Below are 20,138 nucleotides of genomic sequence, written 5' to 3'. Positions count from 1 at the left end.
TCCTCTGGCTGTTAGTTCAAGGACTCAGTACAACCCAGCAGTGACCTCTAGTGGGAAGAAAAATGAATACTTGATTAGGGAGTTTTTTAATTCTCAGACTTAATTTTTTCTCTGTATTTTTTCATCTTGCTCAGAATAAAATGCATACACAATCTCTGCTGTCTGGGACTTTCCATGAGAGCTGTGCAGTGTTCTGTGCAGTCAGCACAGCTTCCAACAAAGCTTTCATCTCCACCTATTACAAAGAGCCACTTGTAATACTGTGCTTTTTGTTACACTGTTCTTAAACATTTTGTTTAGGAGTGTTTTAACAAAGAATGATGTCACCTGTTAGAAACTGCATAGTGCCACAGTGATATTCATTGTCTCTTATTTGCAATGCAGTCATAAGAGATAAATTGGCATATTGTGAGAAATCTTACAGAATTCTTGCTGAGTTAATCCTTTAAGTGGCAGTATGTGTTTGCACACACAAGTGAAAACTTGCATGCATTTACCATTCACTGGAAAGAAACAAGATGGGTGTGCCCATCCTCTTAACAGTGTCTGCCTTCATTCCTTCTTATTACAGAAGCAGAATTGCTGAACACAACAGTTAAGGAGACTTGAACTTATGGATTAGATTAGAGGACTCTGCAGAGCTCTCTTCAGCAAAGGAATTTTTTACTTCAGTAGACAAATAATTCAGCTAATGAAGTATTTCTTTTTTACTGTCTGTTCCCCTTGGGGGACAAGACTTCCTTTGACCTCATAACATGGAGAATTTCCTTAGCCTAAATCATGTGTTCCCTGTATAATTTTATTACAACCAGACTTTACTCTCTCTGGCTTGGGAGATGCATTGCAAATGTTTGCCTAGTGTAGTGTTGTAGCTCCATTGAGAAAACTAATGTTCCCTGCAGGGTCTGTAGTGCTTAGCAATTTTGGGGTTAGCTCTGAAGTCTTCCTGGGAGTATCTGCTCAAAAACTCATTTACCAAAATCTTTTTCAGACATCAGTGTGCACAAATTTTGATTTCTCTTCCTCCTGCTGGGTGATAGAACTGATTTTTTTTTTTTTCTTATTTTTTTTGTTTCCCCTGTGAGTCACTGATTCGTCAGCCCTGCAGAAGTGTTTCCATGTTATGTATATGGTATTACTTAGCGGTAAATAACTAAAAATGTCTTTTTTAGTAGACTGACTAAGGTTATTTTTGGAGGAGTGATTTAAATGTGATGATGTTCACTCATTTCTCTGCCAGAATAGTGTGACGTAGGTGGAACCCAAGGTTTTTGCGTTGGTCCATAGGGTGTGGGCAGTGTGATTGCATGACTCTGAATGGAGGATATAATATCTGTGTACTGAAAACAGGAATTACTGGATTTTTAAAGATGAAATTCTTGTTCTCTTCATCCTGTGGGTCATGTAAAGCTGAAGCCTTTAAGCCAGCTGACAGACAGATGGGTTTTCAGAGTTTAGCCCTGCAAAATGTACCTTGGAGCTGTTTTCCAACAGCACTAGGTTGCATTTTAAATAGCAAACCCTATTTTTGAGAAATAACGATAACTTCAGATGTTAAAGTAGAAAAAAAACCACAAATTTTTGTTTCTCAGATTTGTTCTCTGGCCGTGCAAGCAGCTAACGTGATAGTGTGACATCACCTCCTTGCTGACTGAAGAGTCTCATCAGAGTTTTTTTTAACTAATGAAGATCCCTAATAGGGCTTAGAAGGGAAAAAGAAGCAGAATGGGATAAAACAGTCTTAAAACAGTTATAGAATATCAACAGTAGTGGTGACTTTGTGTGCTGAACTTCAGTCATCTTGAGCATGCCCAACAGTCAGAGAAATTTGGCTCTGCAGCAATCCAGAGTGGTGTGAAGCAGTCCGAATGGCTTGAGGAGGTCTTGTGCAGTAGACTGGGAGAGTGTGATTGACTAGCCTGAGAGACAAAAGTAGAGACACAATAGCTGTCTTTTGTGGAGGTGTTGCTCTGAGGCTTTGATGCTGCTCTTCTTGTGGCTTCCCCATAGCTGTCAGTAGTCACTGGAGGTCACTGGGTACCAAAATGTGGAAGTAATGTCGTGCTTCCTGGAATATAAAATGTGTAACACTGGTCATTCTTAAAAAACAAAACAACAACAACAACAAAAGAGCACTAAGGAACTTGTTTGTACAGCCCACACAATATTAAAGAGCCTTGCTGAGAAATTCCTAAGGTGTTCCAAAACTGATCACAGAAAACCTCGTCTGCCTCCTGACTGCGGGGGATTTTGGAATGCTGTCTGCTTTAGTAGAAATCTTCTCAGTAGTAAGAATCACAGTTTCTATTTTACTAATTGGGGATTTGTGTAAGAAAGGAAAGTGGTACTTACTGAGGAAAGAGAAAAAGGAGCTTGCCATTTCATTGATAGAAGTAAATTGTGGGAATGTTCTTCTCTTACATTGGGGGATATTTTCTGTCTACATATAAGAAATTTCTTACCTGTAAGCATTCCAATGGGAAAGTATCTGAAATTAAGCCTAATTATACACACTTTTTTTCTTTATAGTCATTAATGGTCATACGCCTTGTTTACGGCTGTTGCTAGAAGTTGCAGACAACCTGATGTGACGGATGCCAAAGGACAGTAAGTCTCTTTGGTTGTTTTGTTTCAGTTCCATAATTCAAATGGCATCTCAGGTTTCTTACTTCAAAAAAACCTAAAAGTGTTTATTTAAAATACTGTATTTCCTGGACTACTTGTGAATAGAATTTGGCAGAGACTACAAAGTACACATGCAGTTGATCTAAGCCATTCATTAATCATAGCCTCTATTTCATACTTTAAGTAACTTTTCACATACTCTTAGAGCCAGATTCAGTAAAAACTAACAAGATTCTGAGATGCCTGTAGAGTCCTATTTTCTAAAATGCTGATGTTTCAGCATGTGTCTACAGGTATATTATGCTGACAGAGTGAGACAGAATGTTTGTTCAAGGCAAACCTGAAATTTGAGATGTTCCTACAAAAGTTTTATGTCTCATTAAATGACAGCTACAGAGAGAATAATGGAGTACGTTTTAGAAGTGAAAACTTGAATGTTTTTCTTATTTAGGGTACCTGGAATATATCTGACTATACATATTATTTTAAGTGGTATTAGTCTTACCTAAATATGGAAGGAAAATAGATCCCTTTCAGGAAGAAAAAAAAAAAAAAAAAAGCAGATTAAAAAAAAAAAAAAGCAGAAGATCTATTGGTCCAAATCAAAATTTTGGCCTCTATAGTTTCTTCATGTCCCTTCCTCCACTTTAAACAACTGTTCATTATTTTCGGAAGAAATATTTTGAGTTGTCATCTTGGTAATTAGCAGAGGCATTCGCTCACAACTTGGTATTGTAAAACTTGTATTGCTGGAGATGACAATAACTGTAGGTTTTTAAAAGAAAAAAAAAATTGTCTGGAATGATGTTGCTCTGGAAACTGCTCACAGGTGCAGATGAGTTTGTCTATTTCAGTCATGATAGCTGACTATTAGGCATCTTAAGAAAAATTTTATGCAACTGTTTTCACTTCTGTTGTATAGATGAGTATGGTGAAACGAATAGATTTCTGGGTAGGAATGGAGAGAAATGCAGGCTTCCTGATTTATGTCTTACAGTTAGTTAGCAGTGGCAAGTAGTATGCCATTTTATAGATGTGACTATTTTTGTTTTGACATTTTGTTTCTTTTTCCTTCCAGAACCGCACTAATGCTTGCAGTGGCATATGGACACGTTGATGCTGTTTCCTTATTACTTGAAAAAGAAGCATCTGTAGATGCAGCAGATCTCCTGGGATGCACAGCTTTACATCGAGGGGTGACTTCATTTTTCTAAATTCTAAGTATTTGTTCTATTGTCACTGCAGTTAATTTATAAACATATGGATGTTGAATGTAAGAGATCTAGTTAATGATTGAAAATACAACCAAAACCAGCCAGTGGGGTAAAAATTGGGACAAATCTGCTCTGTTTTTGATTGTTCACTTTGATTAATTAAAGACTGGATCTTCTCTTAGATAATGGAGAAAATAAGTGAATAGGCAACTTATTATCGCAGTCATTATTGTTATAACTGAGAACTTTATGAATTTTGAAAACAGCAAATTTAAACTGCCCAGCAGTTATTATCCTTTTTCTTGGGTAGCAGAATGTAAATACGTTAGCCCTAAACTTTTATCCAGAAGCAGTGAAGTGCAAGGCAGATTTAACCTTTTCTAGGAGCAATCTTCCTACCCAATGTGAAGTTGATGCAAGTGATCATATTTATTCACAACTCTGTAATAACTGCAGTGAGCAGTTCAGCTTAGAATCCAACACTAGTTTGTAACAAATGTTCTGGTGAAAAATTGCTGTTCTGTCTTGACATCAATACATGAACATGATCAAGGTGCTTAAGCTAAACTACGTGTGTTACGGAGGCCCAACTGTTGAAGCATCTTCTTGTACTTCTGGTAATTTTCTTTATCTTCCCCTCAGTTCTTTTTGCACATTTGTATGCTGTCTAGAGTGGCCAGATTCAGGTTTTGTAGCCTCACCCTTTGCTCATACATTTCTTTAGTCTTAAACTCCTCGTTGCTTTTGACTCTCACTTAGAGAAGTTTCTTCCACAAACTACTAATAAGTGCCTTTGAACGGCAGTACCAAATATATTTTGGTATAGGAGTTATCATAGATACCCATAAGAGAAATGGAGCTTTCATCTCTGCCACCTGAATTCCATAAAGGCTTTTTCATATTTATAGTCATCAATCATATTCCACGTTTCCTGGGTAGAAGTCTGTGTTTATTTCAACCTATTTACTTATTTCTTTGTTGCCAGATTATGACTGGGCATGAAGAATGCGTTCAGATGCTTTTAGAGAAGGAAGTATCCATTTTATGTAAAGATGCTAGAGGTAGAACACCTTTGCACTTTGCATCAGCTCGGGGTCATGCCACTTGGCTGAGTGAATTACTGCAGATTGCACTTTCAGAGGAAGACTGCAGTTTAAAGGATAATCACGGTTATACACCACTGCACTGGGCTTGTTACTATGGTAGGTTTATTCCTGTGGATTTTTCCCAAGTTAGAATGTGGCCTCTGTTTTAGAGAAGCATGGATAGCAAAGCAGACTGCCAATTTGAGAAGGCTGAAATAAAGAGTCAGATCATTGCTCTTCAACTTGCTCTCTATGGTTTGTTTTTGCTATATTTATCCTTTGGTTCAGGAGCCAAGGAAGTTCCAGCAATACCTCCCAATGACTTTGTGACTTACAGAGTTGTTCTCTGTGCTCATTTGTTCCCATCGTAGTAGGCCAGAGTGAAATTCTGTGTTTAATGAAGTAAATTATAAAGATCTCATTAATTTACCGAGGGACCAGGAATGCATCTCTGAGGCATTACCTTTTCATTTATTAGTGCAGGAGACCACATCATTAGTTTGGGAAGTCTGAACTGATAATACTTCTTGCCTAATATAAGAATACTCCTTACTAATATAATAATACTCCTTACTGTCATCAATTAAGACCATCTTGGAATGTGTAAGGTCATGTATATGGCATCACATTTGAGAAAAAATAGAACTTTTTTTGTTTTTTCTCTTTATTCCTTTTTTTTTTTTCCTTTTTTTTTCCCTTCACTTAGGCTAATATTGGGCTGGTGAAGCTGTATTGCTGCTGCCATTAATAAAAAACAAAGCAAAACAAACAAACAAAAAAGCCCCAAAACATAAAAATGACAACAAAAAAACAAAGATAAAAACTAAAACCCACAAAAAAAAACCTGAACCCTAAAAAAAAAAGCCATAAAAAAACCCTTTTCTTATAATTTTGTTACGTAAAAGTTCATATTCACAATGTGTCCAACCTTAATGTGCTTGAAGTGTCAAATTATAATCCTTCTGTGCCTGGTCTGAAATAAGTCAATTCCCTGCTCTGTGCAACACTTGAAATATCTGTTTCTTGTAGGTCATGAAAACTGCATAGAGGTACTATTGGAGCAGAAATTTTTCCGCAAGTTTTATGGTAATAGCTTCTCTCCGTTGCACTGTGCTGTGTAAGTAGAAATCTGTAACAAATGCAGATGCTTTGCTTTGGGTTATGCCTAGAAAAAGTAGTAATGTAAGAAGAAAGATGTCTTCAATTTATATTATTTGCATGAGCAAATAATTTAAAAATTGTTCATAAAATGGTGCTTATTCTTCTGCTGAGAAAAAGAAGTTGCATGATAAAGAGCATTATGCAAACGTTTGATAAGTCTGAGCTATTTGATGAAATGCTGACGTATCTTTAAACAGCTGTATTTCTACTCCTTTTCCAGTTTCTTTTCCCTTGCTTGCCTCTGTAGGCCTATGCATTCTTTGCCACTCAGAGGAATTTCATAGCTCTTCCATTCTTAGGCCACAACCTGGGTTATTAGAATGACAAAATTATTAACTCCTCCTACTATTAGAAGAATTAATATATTCCAGAAGTAATGGTGAGAGTTATTGTTGAGTAAACTTCTATTCTGAAGTCCACATTGTTGCAAGATAGAAAAGAAATGTTGGTAGTTTCCAAGTGTGTTACATAATTAAACAAAAACTATTACAAAGTTACTGTTTTTATTCTACTTAAAATAAATTCTTTAGGAAAAAAAATATTTAAGCTAGTATGCAATTCTCCAATCCACCTCAAAACACATGCAACTTAAAGACGCACATAAATTTAAAATGAAAGAACTGATGCTGAGATGACATAATTGTGTCTTTTAGCAACATTAGACATACATTGTATGTCATTAGTTACCATACGCTGTTCATTTTTATAATGAAATAAGACAAATTGCCAATAACCAGGAGAGTATTGAGTACCTCCAAGAAAAATATTGAAAGTGTGTGTTGGAAGAGCTGTGTATTTCAATACCTTAAACAATAGAGTAAATCTGTCTCTGTGTAGGTACATATGACTGAGTGGTTTCTCAGTTCAGCTGTGCTCGTTGTTTAGACTCAATGATTTAAAGGTTTTAAGGTTTTAATCCTAGTTTGCTACTGCAGTTTCAGTTAATCTGGTGCATAGGGAATTGAAGGATCAGCTTTGCTTTACATGTGGAAATCCATAGCAATAGATGCAGTTTGGTTAAGTGAAATGATGAATGGTCAGAATTGCAACTGGAAGTATTAAGGTAAAGGTATGTTGGGATAAATTATAAATAATCACTAAGAAATATTAATGGGAAGTGAAGTAAATGAATATGGGATAGTGGTAAATATGTAGACTTTTTTATCTTCTTGAAAATGTATCTTTGGCAGAATCAACGATCATGAAAACTGTGCATCAATGCTCATCGGAGCCATCGATGCCAGCATTGTCAATTGCAAAGATGACAAAGGAAGGTAATAGCTTCCTAAACAAATTGCTTTTCCTCATCATGAATATATGTCTCCTTCTTCATAATTCTTTTCTGAATTTCTGGAAATAACCCTTGTGGTTGAGCTAAGACTTGTAATGCAGACTCTTTCAGACAGCAGCTTACACTGCAACACAGTTAAGTGGTGGCTGACTTCAAGCAAGCTATGAAGCATTCAGCTTTGCTATTAAGAAAATAGTATTTTGTTTCTTCAAGATGGGCACAGGTCTAGGATGTTTCCCTGAACCTATTTTTTTTTCTGTTAAATATTTAAACACATTCATATTATTTGCTAAATGAGGTGATGTTATGTTCCAATAGAGAAATATTTCATTTAAAGTTGTTACGCTAACATTCTCAGGGCATATAGCTGGAAATAAAATAATTCATACTGGTACAGCAAGAAATATACTTCAAGTCAAATCTTTAGTCAAATTGATAATCTCACCATATGTATATACTTACATAAAATTGCTTGGACAGACACTGTAAATATAGTTTAACTTGTTTTGGATGTTGCTGCTATAACTTTCCTCTGCTGAAAATGTTTAGGAGGATTCAGAACATCTTGCACTTTCAGGCAAGCAAACAGGAATATTGTAATTCTTTAGTAACAGCTGTGGCTGTGTGACTGCCCCACAGGACGCCCCTTCATGCAGCAGCCTTTGCGGATCACATGGAGTGCCTCCAGCTCCTCCTGAGTCACAGCGCTCAAGTGAATGCTGTGGATCATGCAGGGAAAACAGCTCTCATGATGGCAGCTCAGAACGGTCATGTCAGTGCTGTTGGTAAGTGCATCCTTACCCCAGCTTATCTTCAGGGTGAGCATGACTGCGGCTACTGATTTCAAGTAGATGATCAATTTTTCCTGGGAAAACTAAGAAGGAGAAAGCTTCTTACAGCCCTGCACAGAAATTCTACTTTTACACAGTTAAAAAAAACATTTCTTCTCGGTTATGTTTCTATGCAGCGTTTGCGAAGCTTTGCAATAACCTGAGTTTTATTTCCTCTACAGGGTGCATTGTAACGCACTCAGAACATGAAGGGAGTAGTAATCCTTTTCTCCTGACTACTTGCTTAATTTTAAGGGGCAGGAGAACTGCGTGTGTGAAAAAGATTTAAGTGTTATCTCTCTTTCTTTTATGTTATAGGGAGTCTTGTTGCTTCCTGGCTAGAATGCAGACATAGGGATTGCAGTTCTGACTTAACAGAACTCTCTTTCCTGTAGCTTTGACAGCACAAGCTGCACCCTAAATTCTTTATATCCACTTAATCCTCTCAGAGCAAGATCCAGAGTTGTTCTCAGGAGGTGACTCAGACAGAACTTGCTGATCTGCAAATGGGGAAGTTCATTTTGTCTCAAATTGTCAAGCACAGATTCATCTTTGTTCATGTATGAGGTCTGCCTTTGGTTGCAGATTAACTGCACAAGATTATTCTGATGTCTAATGTTATTTTCACTTCATGCTCATAAAGCTTATGCTGCATCAAGGCTTAGCACATACGCACACACATACTGGAAATAGTAAAAAATTGGAATTTTTTTTTCCTCTGTTTTCACGTGCTTCTTTGCCCATTTCTTTTGTTCATTGATTTGTGTTCTAAATTTCAGACTTTTTGGTGAATATAGCCAAGGCTGATCTGTCATTAAGAGATAAGGACTTGAATACATCGTTGCACTTGGCTAGCAGTAAAGTAAGTTGAAGACCATTGTGTGCTTTTGTAATCTTCAGTCTCTTGTGTCGTTATGCCTCCTAAAAAAAAAAAATTCCAAAATAGAAATGTGATGGTCAGACTTGTAGTGAGAACACTGTACTGAGCTTCTTTATAAGTCTGTTTCCAGACTTAGTAAATGGAGAAATATGAGTGTCTCTTAAGACAGAAACATAAGTGACACTAAGAAATAATTGAAAATCCTTTGATATTTTTACCAAACAATATTACTGTAAAATAGCTTAACATAGGGAGAGTGGAAAAAACAACAACAAGAAAAAACAGGATATATATTTATTCTTATTCTCCAAATTCTGTGAAAGGGACCTAAAATTTTATCTTGAACTCTGCAACAGTGAAAGTAGAGGCACTGGTAAGATTGATGGTGATGTCTTTTCTCCCTCTTCTTTTTTCCATTGATTCCAATTGCTACTGCTGTTGCCTGTCTTGGCAAAAAATAAAAATAAAGCATCCATGGCATTCCTTCTTCCAGGACTTTTCTTCTGCTCCTGTTCAGAGATGGGGTTCCAGATAGTGTCACTCCAGTTTCTGTAGACATATGAACTTCACTGAATTTTCAAGGTCCTTCAGGCAGCTGTTCACCTACCAGGGTCTCAGAAATAAGGTTTTGGGCTGTTATTGCCTGTTTGATCACCACAGTAATTATAGTAATTTATAGTTATATTATTATATATTATATAATTATATTATATATATAGTTATATTATATGCATTATAGTAATTTATTAGTAGCACAGGAAGGCATTTAAAAGACCTAGGAAGTACAGTGTTAGTTTTTGAGATTAAACCCTCACTTTCTCTGTTATTGTGTAGTTGTAGTAATCAGGTGAATAATTTCTCTTGAGGGAAATTCAAGTCTTCCTGTAAGCTGAGAAGGTGAGTTCATGCATGAGTGGAGGGTTGAAATGCTTACGTCTGTAAATATGCTAAAGCATTCTAGCAATGGCAGTTTGTAAATGGTGTTATAGGGCTTTTACACTTCACCTACTACAGATTCTTATAAATTGAGTAACGTTCTGTATTTTAATAAACTTTTTACACTTCACATTTGTATACAACATTTATTTTGCCTCAATTTTAAACTTCTCATTAAATTAATACAGTTATTTGTTTCCAACTAGGGTCATGAAAAATGTGCCTTGTTAATACTTGACAAGATACAAGAACAGAGCCTTATTAATGCAAAAAATAATTCATTGCAGACGTAAGTATTGCCTGATCCTCTCAAGTTCAGTTGACTTTCCAGAAGATTCTGATTTAGCTTCTCGATTTCATGTCTCGGATTTTTTTCTAGATAAAATTACATTTCTTACTATTTTTTTAAGTGCTTGCCCTTGAAAACACTGCATTTATATTGCATTCTCACTTTTGACTTCTTTAATGCTCATTGTATACATGATCTGATGGAAAATATGAGGTCATTTATTTGAACACTGTATCAAAATGTCTTTTCGTAATGTGACTGTATAAGCATACATCTACCTGCAAAAGATTTTCTATCTATTTCAAGATTCACTTTAATCAATCTAAGGTGGTACATTTAATTTTTCAAATTATTTGAGGTCATATTTTATGTACAACTGCCTTCCATACTGCACATTACTAGCAGAGTTGTAACCATCAACGTTCTTACTCCAGCTGCAAGTATTTGAGTGGAATGGAGGAATCCCATAGCAGAAGATTTAACCACGAGCTCAGGCAGTTGATTTAGTGCTTGCTGATGAATCCATTTGTCCTTAGCTCGTTTCCCCTCCCTCCCACCCTTCAATTTGCGATTGTTCTTCCTCTCCCATTAGATGCTTCCAAACAGGAGCAACCTAGCTTTCCTTAGAATAATTATTTTAAACTGAACTTGAATTTTGTTTTTTTGTTTCATAGACCTCTCCATATTGCTGCACGTAATGGATTAAAGATGGTGGTTGAGGAGTTACTAGCGAAAGGGGCATGTGTCCTAGCAGTAGATGAAAATGGTAAGTAAATAATACACTCAGTCAATCTTCAGTAGGTACCTAACATGTAATTTTACCACAGACTGAAGCAATAGATTTAAAAGCTTGTAGGCATCATTGATGCTTATATTCTTCCAAGAACAGACAGTGAGCTGTGTGAGTATATTAAAAAGGACACTTTTTTTTTTTTTTAATATAAAAATGTATTCTCAACATCACAGTGGTCCCTTTACTGTTCATTTCACATGTACTGTCAACAGCTAGTCTTTTTTTAATGCTTGAGTGCAGTGGTAACTTGAATTTCCTAAACATGCAAGTAGCACCGGATAATTCTGACTCCTTGCAGAAGAATTAAGGATTATGCATTCAATCAGCGCATGTTTTAATGGGTAGGAATAAAATCATCATCATTTGTTTGATTGTATCCTGGTTCATTCTGAGAGCAAAACTTGTCATTTTCAATTGTCTGACCTAACCCAAGATGCAAGTGAATGACTGTTGCCTTCTAAAATAAATGATTAGTTAATAAATCTGATAATTTTATTTCAGATCTCAATGAAGTCCTTCCTTAAACATTACAGAGTCCATAGAGGGTTGTGCTTCTATTTTTTATTGTAAAATGTCTTCTTGAAATATGCTGCTTTCTCTTAAAATATGGACTTCATGGCATTAATGTAATAATTCAGTACTTCCATCTTGCTGTATCTGTAAAGCAACAGTAGTACTAGTCATTATTGCAAGACATTTGAGATCTATGGATGAAAAGGACAGAGTGGTATTTATTGCTACCAGATGAACTTGCATGAAGGAGTCCTGCTGAAGTCATCTGGCCCTAACCTCATTTAGAGAAAGGGGCAGGAAAGTGAACCAGACTAGCTTCTAACCATAGTTTTTTATAGTTAAAATCACACATGCAGATTTAGCCAATTTGCATGTACGTAATGAGTGAAAATTAAGTTTAAATTTGATACTAGCTTAATTTTTTTAAGAGTAACTGCTTACGCAGTGCAGAAGAGAAAAATTTAAGTACAATCTTAGTAAAAATATAGTTCTAAAGAATGCCTACACTTGGAACACAGTAGAAGAGGCAGTTCTATTGAGAGTATTTATTCACTGCTATTGATGGCTAAGTGTGGGTAATTTGCTGCACAGCTGTTCTCAAACTCACCTGCTGCAGATGTTTTTAGCTTACTTGAGGCAGTAGGATATCAGTGGAGGTCATTGCTTTAGATTAAGATGTAGCAATCTGCAAAAGAATTCTTTGCACTTAAAATAGAGGAGTTGTTGGAAAGATCTAGAGTACTGTGTAGCAACCTGTAAAACTGATAGACAGAAAGCAAAATCAGCAAATCCATTTCAAAGATTTGTGCATGTGAAGAGCTGATTTGGGGAAGCACTTGAACAGGAACAAAGTTAAACTGCAGTGAAGACAAACTTGATGACTCCCCAGTTCTTACAGTTACTGATACCAAGTATTATATTAACTTCACATTGAAAACATAGGCCATGCTTTCTGAATACAGTCATTGTTCTTCTAACATAATGCAAATTTTGAAAAATATCCGTGTAGTCCTACTTGCTGTAATGTACCACGTGTGCTGATCTAATTAGTTTCTTAAATTTAATTCCTAAATAAATTGTTGTCTGAGTTGAGTATGTTCTCAACTGACCAGTCTTTAAAATTGTTTGCTTATTACTTCAAAATATGATTAAACTAATATCTGTCATGTTTCAATGAAAGCTGTTGTTCTCAGAATGAGACTTGTTCATCTGTACAGAAACTGAAGCCAGTTTCTGTCTCTTGCTGTACACCCCACGTTCTGTATCCACTGTACTGTTTGTGCTGTAGAATCATGTTTGGCAAGTGCTTTTATTTTTATTGTTGTGGAGTCTGTTTGCTGTGTGATTTAAAAAAAACAAAAAACAAAAAACACAGTGCTTGTCGTCACAGTGATTTAAATGCTCCATGAAGTGTGTATCTTCCCAGCATGTCTAATATGAGAACAGTAACACACCTCTGCTGCTTGGCATGTAACTGTAACTGGACATACATCTCCTGCTTACAAAGTCGTCTAGAGATGTATATGAGAACTGCTCAATGCCATTCTCAGTACCCTTAGTACTAACTGTTGCCTTGTCTGCGTTTGTGCCCAGGTCATACGCCAGCCCTGGCTTGCGCTCCTAACAAAGACGTGGCTGACTGCCTGGCACTCATTTTGGCTACCATGATGCCTTTTTCTCCTTCCAGTTCAATGACGGCTTTCAACTTCACTTGTTATAGAAAAGACAATTTGGGCAGGACACATGTCTGCGATGGCTCTGCTACGGGTAGCATTAACTCTTACAATAAGCCTTTGAGTAATAACCTAGGAACAGAGGATGCGTACAATGAAAATGATTCTGATTCTGAAACATTTTGACTTTTTGGTATTCAAAAAATTTTATTTCATTATTATTTCCTTTCAGTTTTTTTTTTTTTCTTTTAAGACAGCTTAAATCCCACTGCGATATTCTTAACTATGACTCTTGACAAGTAGGTGTTGATATTTGTAGTGCTAATGAGAATTAAGCCTTTAAATAACCAAGTTGGGGGCATTTACTAGAACATATTCCCATTACTGTTCTGTGGCTTTTCGTCTTCCTCATGTTTTCTTTAGGCCCTAAGTGCCCCTGTGGAAAGTCTCTACCTCTAACTTCAAGTATTAAAAAAAAAGAAAAAGAAAAAAGAAGAAAAAAAAAAGAAAAGAAAGAGAGAAAGAAAATGCCTTTTTTTCCTTCTTGACAGCACAATTAAACAGGGAATTGTTTATAAAAAGTACTTAAATGATTTAGCTGTACTGTTAGTACACAAATGTGTTTCCAACGTAGCCTTCATAGCATCATCCTTTTTCTCTATTTGTCTTTTTCTTAGTTCCAGGGGCTCTAATAATTAGGTATTTTTTTTCACACAAACCAAAGGTAAAGTTGTAAATCTTAAAACTGCCTGTATTACTTTTTTACAGGAAAAGAAATGTTTTACATTCTGCATGCATTAAGCACTTAAACGTACAGAAGGCACTTTTTTTTTTTTTTACAGTTATTAGTTACAGCACACAATCAGAAAAATATAAACTCTTAAGGCCAAATTCTACTTGTCTTAACATATGTCCCACTGACGTTAGTGGAACCACTTGTGGAAAATGGAAATGACTTGGTCCTCCCCCCATACCCCCAGTTCAGCACAAGCATGAACAGTTGATTTGCACTACAGAATTAAGGAATTAAAGTCAATAGAAGTTTCTGTCACCTGAGCTGTTAACTAGGAATCTAGTATCAGAACAGAAATGAAAAATCAGGTGTAGGCAAAGGTGTACATAAAGGTTTATGATGTCTTGCCAACTTTAAGGGATTTTTTTTTCCTATGCTTAAATAACTTGTTTTTACTGTAGACAGTATTGATTTTTAAAATACTTCTGCCACTGTTTGGATTGACAGAACAAAGGTAAAGTAATGAAAGCGTAACACCAAAAGTTGAAATACCAAACAGGAGGGAAAACAAAAATGGACCAGGCAGGGGATTGGAGATGCACGCTAAGAGCCTTTTGTCACCAGCTTTGAAGGCAATGTCAGCTTTGTGAATATGTTTACTCCTTCTGCCAAAGTTTCTAGGTCAAATGGACCGCGATCCTCTTCTACAACAGATGTACAAAAGGAAGAATGAGACTTTATAAACAAAACAAACGCCTATCCAAACTAACCAGCTCTACCAAGAGGACCAAAATGCTTCAGTGAATAAATGGAAGACTTTATTGCTTTTATTTTTTTCTTCAAATGTGAGTGACATAATGAAGTAGCTTTTCTAAATCACAAAAATATAAACTTTCGAGGTAATGACTAGTCTTGAGTGAATTTTACATTTTATGACACAGGTTTCAAGATGACATTTGTAACTAACGATGTGTTGACCACAGGTTTGTTCTTTTTTTGTTGTTTTTTTCCAGGCTAAGGAAAACGTTCATATGCTTTTAATGTAAATGTGTTTATATTTATTTGAAACGAAACAAATGCCCAGGAAAAATAACTGTAGCTTTTTCCCTATGGTAGTATTTGTGCATATTTTTCAGCATAATGCAAAATTAAATGTGAATCTAGGCAGGAGTGATGGCCTGAGTGGAAAGAGGGAGTGATGCACTTGGGAAGTGCACCCATCTTACCACTTGGAATACAAAGATGAAGTCCACAAGCTATATTGGTAAAATGCATGATCATTTAAGAGCATAAGAAAGGGATCCAAAACATTGCTAGACGAGTGAGAGAACACTGTACAGACACGGGAAAGAGGAAAAGGGTAATATAGCAGAGAGTGGGATGTTAAAGTTCCAGTGATCCATGTTCAGAATGTCTGCAGGCCTAAGTCTTTGCAGGGAGAGTGAGAAGAGCTGCTGCTTCAGTGTACACTTTGGCAGGGTAAATGAACAGTAGGGATTTCTAGTTTAGTTGCAGTTTTTAGCTGTGTTCCACTGAACTGTTTAAAAGCTGTCAGCGAACTTCAGTTCTTCAGTTAGAAAAATGATACATTGTTCATCTTGCCTTGCTAAAATTAAGCATTCTTTTCTTCAACAATAATTCATTTCCAAGAATTGCAACAAAAAATCCTGAGGGGCAGCTCTGTGAGGGCAATATTTTCCCTTAACTCTGCCTTTTCTGCAGTAGAATGACAGAGTACCTGAAACTGTGGTTTCCTCAGAAATAGCATAGAACATTTTTATGATTGACTTTATTCGAAGTTTTAGCTTGTAAAAGCTGCAAAATAGCAATAACCACCTCTCTTCAAGCACTGAAAATAGGAGACAGTTGTTAGTTTTCAGTGGTGTCTGCTTAGAAATGAATGGAAATCCCACATTTTACTACTTTTGTTTCTGTGGAAGGATGACATTTAAAATGAACAAACAAATGGGAAATGGCTGGCACCTGCCTGATAGGCAGCATCTTCATCTTACTTTAAACAGATTAATTACAGTCTAACCCTGAAATGCAAAGATACGTTAGCCTATATGAAATCATTTCATTTGGAGAAAACCAGTCCTCTTTTCGAGGAGGATGTTGTCTTATCTGAAGCAGGTATTCAAAAAGAAAATAAAAATCAATATTTTTGCTCACTATCAAACAGTTACTGAAAATATTTCTGTGTATTTGCAATACCTCCTACCTCTGCTAACAGGTAGCACAGTATCTGCTGCTGCTTACAATGGATGCAGTGTTACAGAAGCATAGGTGATTGCTGAATTAATGTGTACTTTCTAGGAATCAAATCTAAACTGAATTGAGAAATCATTTCTGTAGCCCAGTGATGACGTAAGTATGCAATACTCCAGAAATCATGGAAAAGTATAATCTGTTGGCATCCTAAGGGCATTGGGAAAGTTATGTTCTGAGCATGGTGTTCTTAGGAGAAGTGACAGGAGCAAGGCTCTTGAGTGTACACAGTGTTAGCCTGTCTCAGATCTCACCAGTTGCCAGAATCCCTTTTCATGTATGTCAGTACATTAAGCTGTAATATAATTTATCGCTTGTAGAAGTTAATTAGTTATTTAGGGCATGGGAATAATTTTACTCTTGTAAATAATTACCTTGCCTTTCTGTGGACATTGTACGAGAGTAGAGTTAATCACACATAATTGTTGCACTTAACCCCGGATCCTGCAATTTGCAGTACACGGACTACTGCTGCACCACTGTTTGGGAGGGGCAGCAGCCTGCCCAGCTTTATTAGCAGGATGGTCCTATCCTGTGTTTTAACCACAGCCGCAGGTGGAATCCATGGTGGGATTGGGTCCATGTCTCTCTCACAGATACTGAGTTAAAACCTCTGGACTGCCTGAATTGCTGTGAAATAGCTCAGGGGATTTCTGCTCATTGCTACTAAAAGGGCACCATAATGTGTTTGGTACTTTTATGCAGTAAACCACTGCCAGATTATTAAAGGAGAACAAGCACATGAAATGAACCGTTTATCCATTGTACTGTTGAGAAACTCGGTTGTGTATCTTGAGGATGATTTAAAAAAAAAATTGTGATTTTTATTCTTAGTCTTGTAAGAAATATTAGAGTGCCTTTTTATATTTGCGTATGATGGAAATGTTTTGTGGAAGTTGTCTTTTTTTTTTTTTTCCTCATTTGAGTGTTACAGAAGCAATATATCACCAGTAAATTTTCATTTCAAACCTTCTTTGAATGTACAAAGTGTTTCTCCTTTTCATATGTTCTACCTACATTGAAATGAAAATCAATATGCTAAATTTCTATAGGAATAATGTATAATTTTTGCAGTGCTGAAAAGGCTTTCTTATTACACAAAGTAAACCTTAGGTCAGTGTTATAGGAAAGGGCGTTTGAAACTAGTGACAATCCAAGTGTGTGTAAATGTGACTTTATGCGTTTGTATGCAGTGATTATATATATATTAAAGCTAATATCTCATGTTTTGTAGGTTTTGTCTCATATCCTATGCTTTAGCATGTGCAATATATCCTTACAACCCACGGTGATACGAATCTGGTGCCAGTGTTATATTTTGCATAACGTTTGTAATAAACAATATGAAATGTTGTTGCATCGTTTCGGTGGGGTTTTGTCGGTATTGTTTTCTTTTGTAAACAGCAGCCCTCGGCTCGACGTCCCGTATCCCCGAGGCAGGATGCGGTGCCTCAGCCCGCCCCTTCTCAAGCACAGTTTGTTAACTTCTTTCAACTACTGAATGCTGTATTAATGTAATGAGAAACCCCACCCGTAAACTACACTTGATATGCATTCAGATGGTTATTTTTACAAATAAAAATGATACAAATACTGTCGGAAAAACGGAGTACATTTTGTTTCTTTATTCAAGGTTGGGAAAAACGCGTAAATATTCAGCGCTGGGGCGGTGCTCCGAGGGCTCTTCGTTTAAAGAACGGGAAGCGGCCCCTCTCCTCCGGTGCCGGGACGGTGGACTTCTCCCACAAGCGGCGCTGAGCGGAAGGCGGAGGCAGCGCTCCGTGAGCTCCCTGTCACGGCACATGCGGCCGCCCCGCCCGTGGCTGCCACGCCCGCGACGTGGCGGGCGGACCTGTGAGGAAGCGCCGGCTCAGCGCCCGCCCTTCCCAAGATGGCGGCCGCCCGCTCCGCCTCCCGGGCGATGCCGGCCCGGCCCCGCCCCGCCGTGTCTGCGCGCGGGCGGCCCGCGAGGGGAGGCGGCCTCCGTACCGCTTCGCAGCTCAGCGCGGCGGGACGCTATGGGGCGGACCGGCCTGCGGCTGCCCGCGGTGGCGTCGGTGCTGTTCGGGGCTCTGGCGGCGCTGGTGCTGCTGGGGGTGCGGGACGTGCTGTTCGTTTACGAGGAGAACCGGTGCAGCATGACCTACATGTACGAGTACCCCGAGTACCTGGTGAGCGGGGGCTGCGCGGGGAGGGGGCGGCGGCGTAACAGGTGGCGGCTGCCGGGCGGGTGAGGCGGCATCGCGCAGCCCCGCGGCTCTTGGGGCCTCACCGCTCCGCTGGGGCGGGGCCGGGGACGGCTCTCCTCGGCCCCGTCGTGCGGTCGATGGCGGCTGCAGGGGGACTGCTGCTGGCGACTCCGAACTCGCGTGTGCCCGGCATGCCGCCGTCGGAAAGGGGGCTGCAGCCTGGACGGTGCGCCCTGAGCCGCTAGAAAATAGCCGTCTACCTGTGGGGTTGCGTTTAGTGCTGTCACCTGTGCAAAAGAAGACCAAAGATTGCTGCTTTTTCCTTCACCTGGTAGTTATAGGTGTGTTATTTGTGGCCGCGGTGAGACCAGTCAGAGGGGCATCCAGCCTGTGTAAGAGGAATTGCTCGGCCAGGTGCTCCGTCAGTACCGTGTGGGGCCGTAGGTGCCCACAGGCCGAGGCTCGTTCCGTCTCACAGTCCTCATAGTCCTTCCGTGCTCTGCGGGATGCCGGGCGGCTGTGTGTGAAGGGGCGGAGGTTCAGCCGTCAGCCCGTGCCTCGGGTCAGCGAGCAGAGGCGCTCAGGTGGGCGCTGCCGGCAGCTGGAAGAGCTGTGCACCTGATGGGGGCTTTGCTGACGAAGCCTTTGTAAAAATCTCTTTGCAAATCTGCTGTACTGAAGCGGCACGTTCATTTTGGATCGGCTAATGTGTGTGTGGTAACCTTGGTGCGGTCAGGTTGTGTCGATGGTGGCATCCAGAAGGGAGCTGCTCGAACAATTTTACTCTACCGTGCTGACAAAGCAAATGCAAACACTTAAACATCATGCAGTAAATTGTGAGGTCTCCTAGTAGCCAGACCCTACTTCAGGTTCAGTCTGAAGCCACCAAATGAAAGTTACTGGCAAAATCCTAGAATGGCTTGAGTTGAAAGGAAACTAAAAGATCACCTGCTTCCAACCCCTGCTGTGGGCAGGCTGCCAGCACCAGCTCAGGATGCTCAGTGCCCCATCCAGCATGGCCCTGAATGCCTCTAGGATGGGGCACCCACAACTCCTCTGGGCAGTTGTGCCAGCACATCACTACACTCTGAGTGGAAAAATTTCCCGTTCACATCCAATCTATATCTTCCCTTTCTCAGCTTAAAACTCTTCCTTCTTGTCCTGTCATTACCTACCTGTGTTTACAATTTTTCTGCTGCATATAAGCTTCCTTTAAGGAAGGACTCTATATCAGGTCTCCCCAGAGCCTCCTTTTCTGCAGGCTGAAAGAGCCCAACTCCCTTAGCTTGTCCTCATAGGAGAGGTGCTCCAGCCCTCTGATCATCCTCATGGCCCTTCTCTAGACCTATTTCAACAGCTTGGCATCCTTCCTGCACTGGGGGCCCCAGGCCTGAACACAGTACTCCAGATGGAACGGACTGGGGGGACAATCACCTCCCTGGCCCTGCTGGCCACAAAGTCTGGTTGATGTTATCAGGGGTAGCCTGAAATTACCATCTGCCAGCACACATTTTTTGCGTTTATTTGCCATGTCAGTGCTTGCAATCTCCATGACAAAGGTTCTGTGCTGTGAGAGGTGCAAGGCTCGAGATGAGCACAGGGACAGGGAAGTGGCAGCAGCTCCATGTGGAGCCATGCACATCACATCTGGCTGTGCT

At 38.9% G+C, this 20,138-nt stretch overlaps 2 protein-coding genes and 1 long non-coding RNA gene across 7 annotated transcripts in view; 2 read left to right on the top strand and 1 right to left on the bottom strand.

Annotated features, from left to right (window-relative positions):
• ANKRD44 (ankyrin repeat domain 44) overlaps positions 1-17,896 on the top strand; it is a 109,307-nt gene extending 91,411 nt beyond the window's left edge. The window contains 11 exon segments of the mRNA XM_085228593.1: positions 2,530-2,577; positions 2,580-2,607; positions 3,704-3,821; positions 4,825-5,041; positions 5,954-6,041; positions 7,276-7,359; positions 8,016-8,161; positions 8,986-9,068; positions 10,229-10,311; positions 10,986-11,077; positions 13,211-17,896. Of these exon segments, the coding sequence (XP_085084719.1) occupies positions 2,530-2,577; positions 2,580-2,607; positions 3,704-3,821; positions 4,825-5,041; positions 5,954-6,041; positions 7,276-7,359; positions 8,016-8,161; positions 8,986-9,068; positions 10,229-10,311; positions 10,986-11,077; positions 13,211-13,476 (1,253 nt within the window). The 3' untranslated portion in view covers positions 13,477-17,896.
• On the bottom strand, positions 17,886-19,157 carry LOC146543950 (uncharacterized). The gene is made up of 2 exons (XR_014884527.1): positions 18,910-19,157; positions 17,886-18,767 (listed from the first exon to the last, which is right to left on the bottom strand). It is a non-coding gene; the product is annotated as an uncharacterized LOC146543950 (long non-coding RNA).
• PGAP1 (post-GPI attachment to proteins inositol deacylase 1) overlaps positions 18,144-20,138 on the top strand; it is a 38,150-nt gene continuing 36,155 nt past the window's right edge. For 2 of the 5 annotated variants that reach the window (XR_014884526.1, XR_014884525.1), the window contains exon 1: positions 18,144-18,462. Coding sequence is in view for 3 of the 5 variants with exons in the window: in XM_085228591.1 (XP_085084717.1) it covers positions 18,183-18,440 (258 nt within the window). In the remaining 2 variants the exon portion in view is untranslated. The remainder of the gene's footprint in view (positions 18,463-20,138) is intronic. The other 3 variants (XM_085228589.1, XM_085228590.1, XM_085228591.1) reach the window with 3 other exon arrangements.

This window comes from Meleagris gallopavo, chromosome 7, assembly GCF_905368555.1.
Source record: "Meleagris gallopavo chromosome 7, MGAL_WU_HG_1.1, whole genome shotgun sequence".
In the NCBI taxonomy this organism is placed as follows: domain Eukaryota; kingdom Metazoa; phylum Chordata; class Aves; order Galliformes; family Phasianidae; genus Meleagris; species Meleagris gallopavo.
Note: the sequence above shows the minus strand (reverse complement) of the source record. Positions and strands in the feature narration are given on the sequence as shown.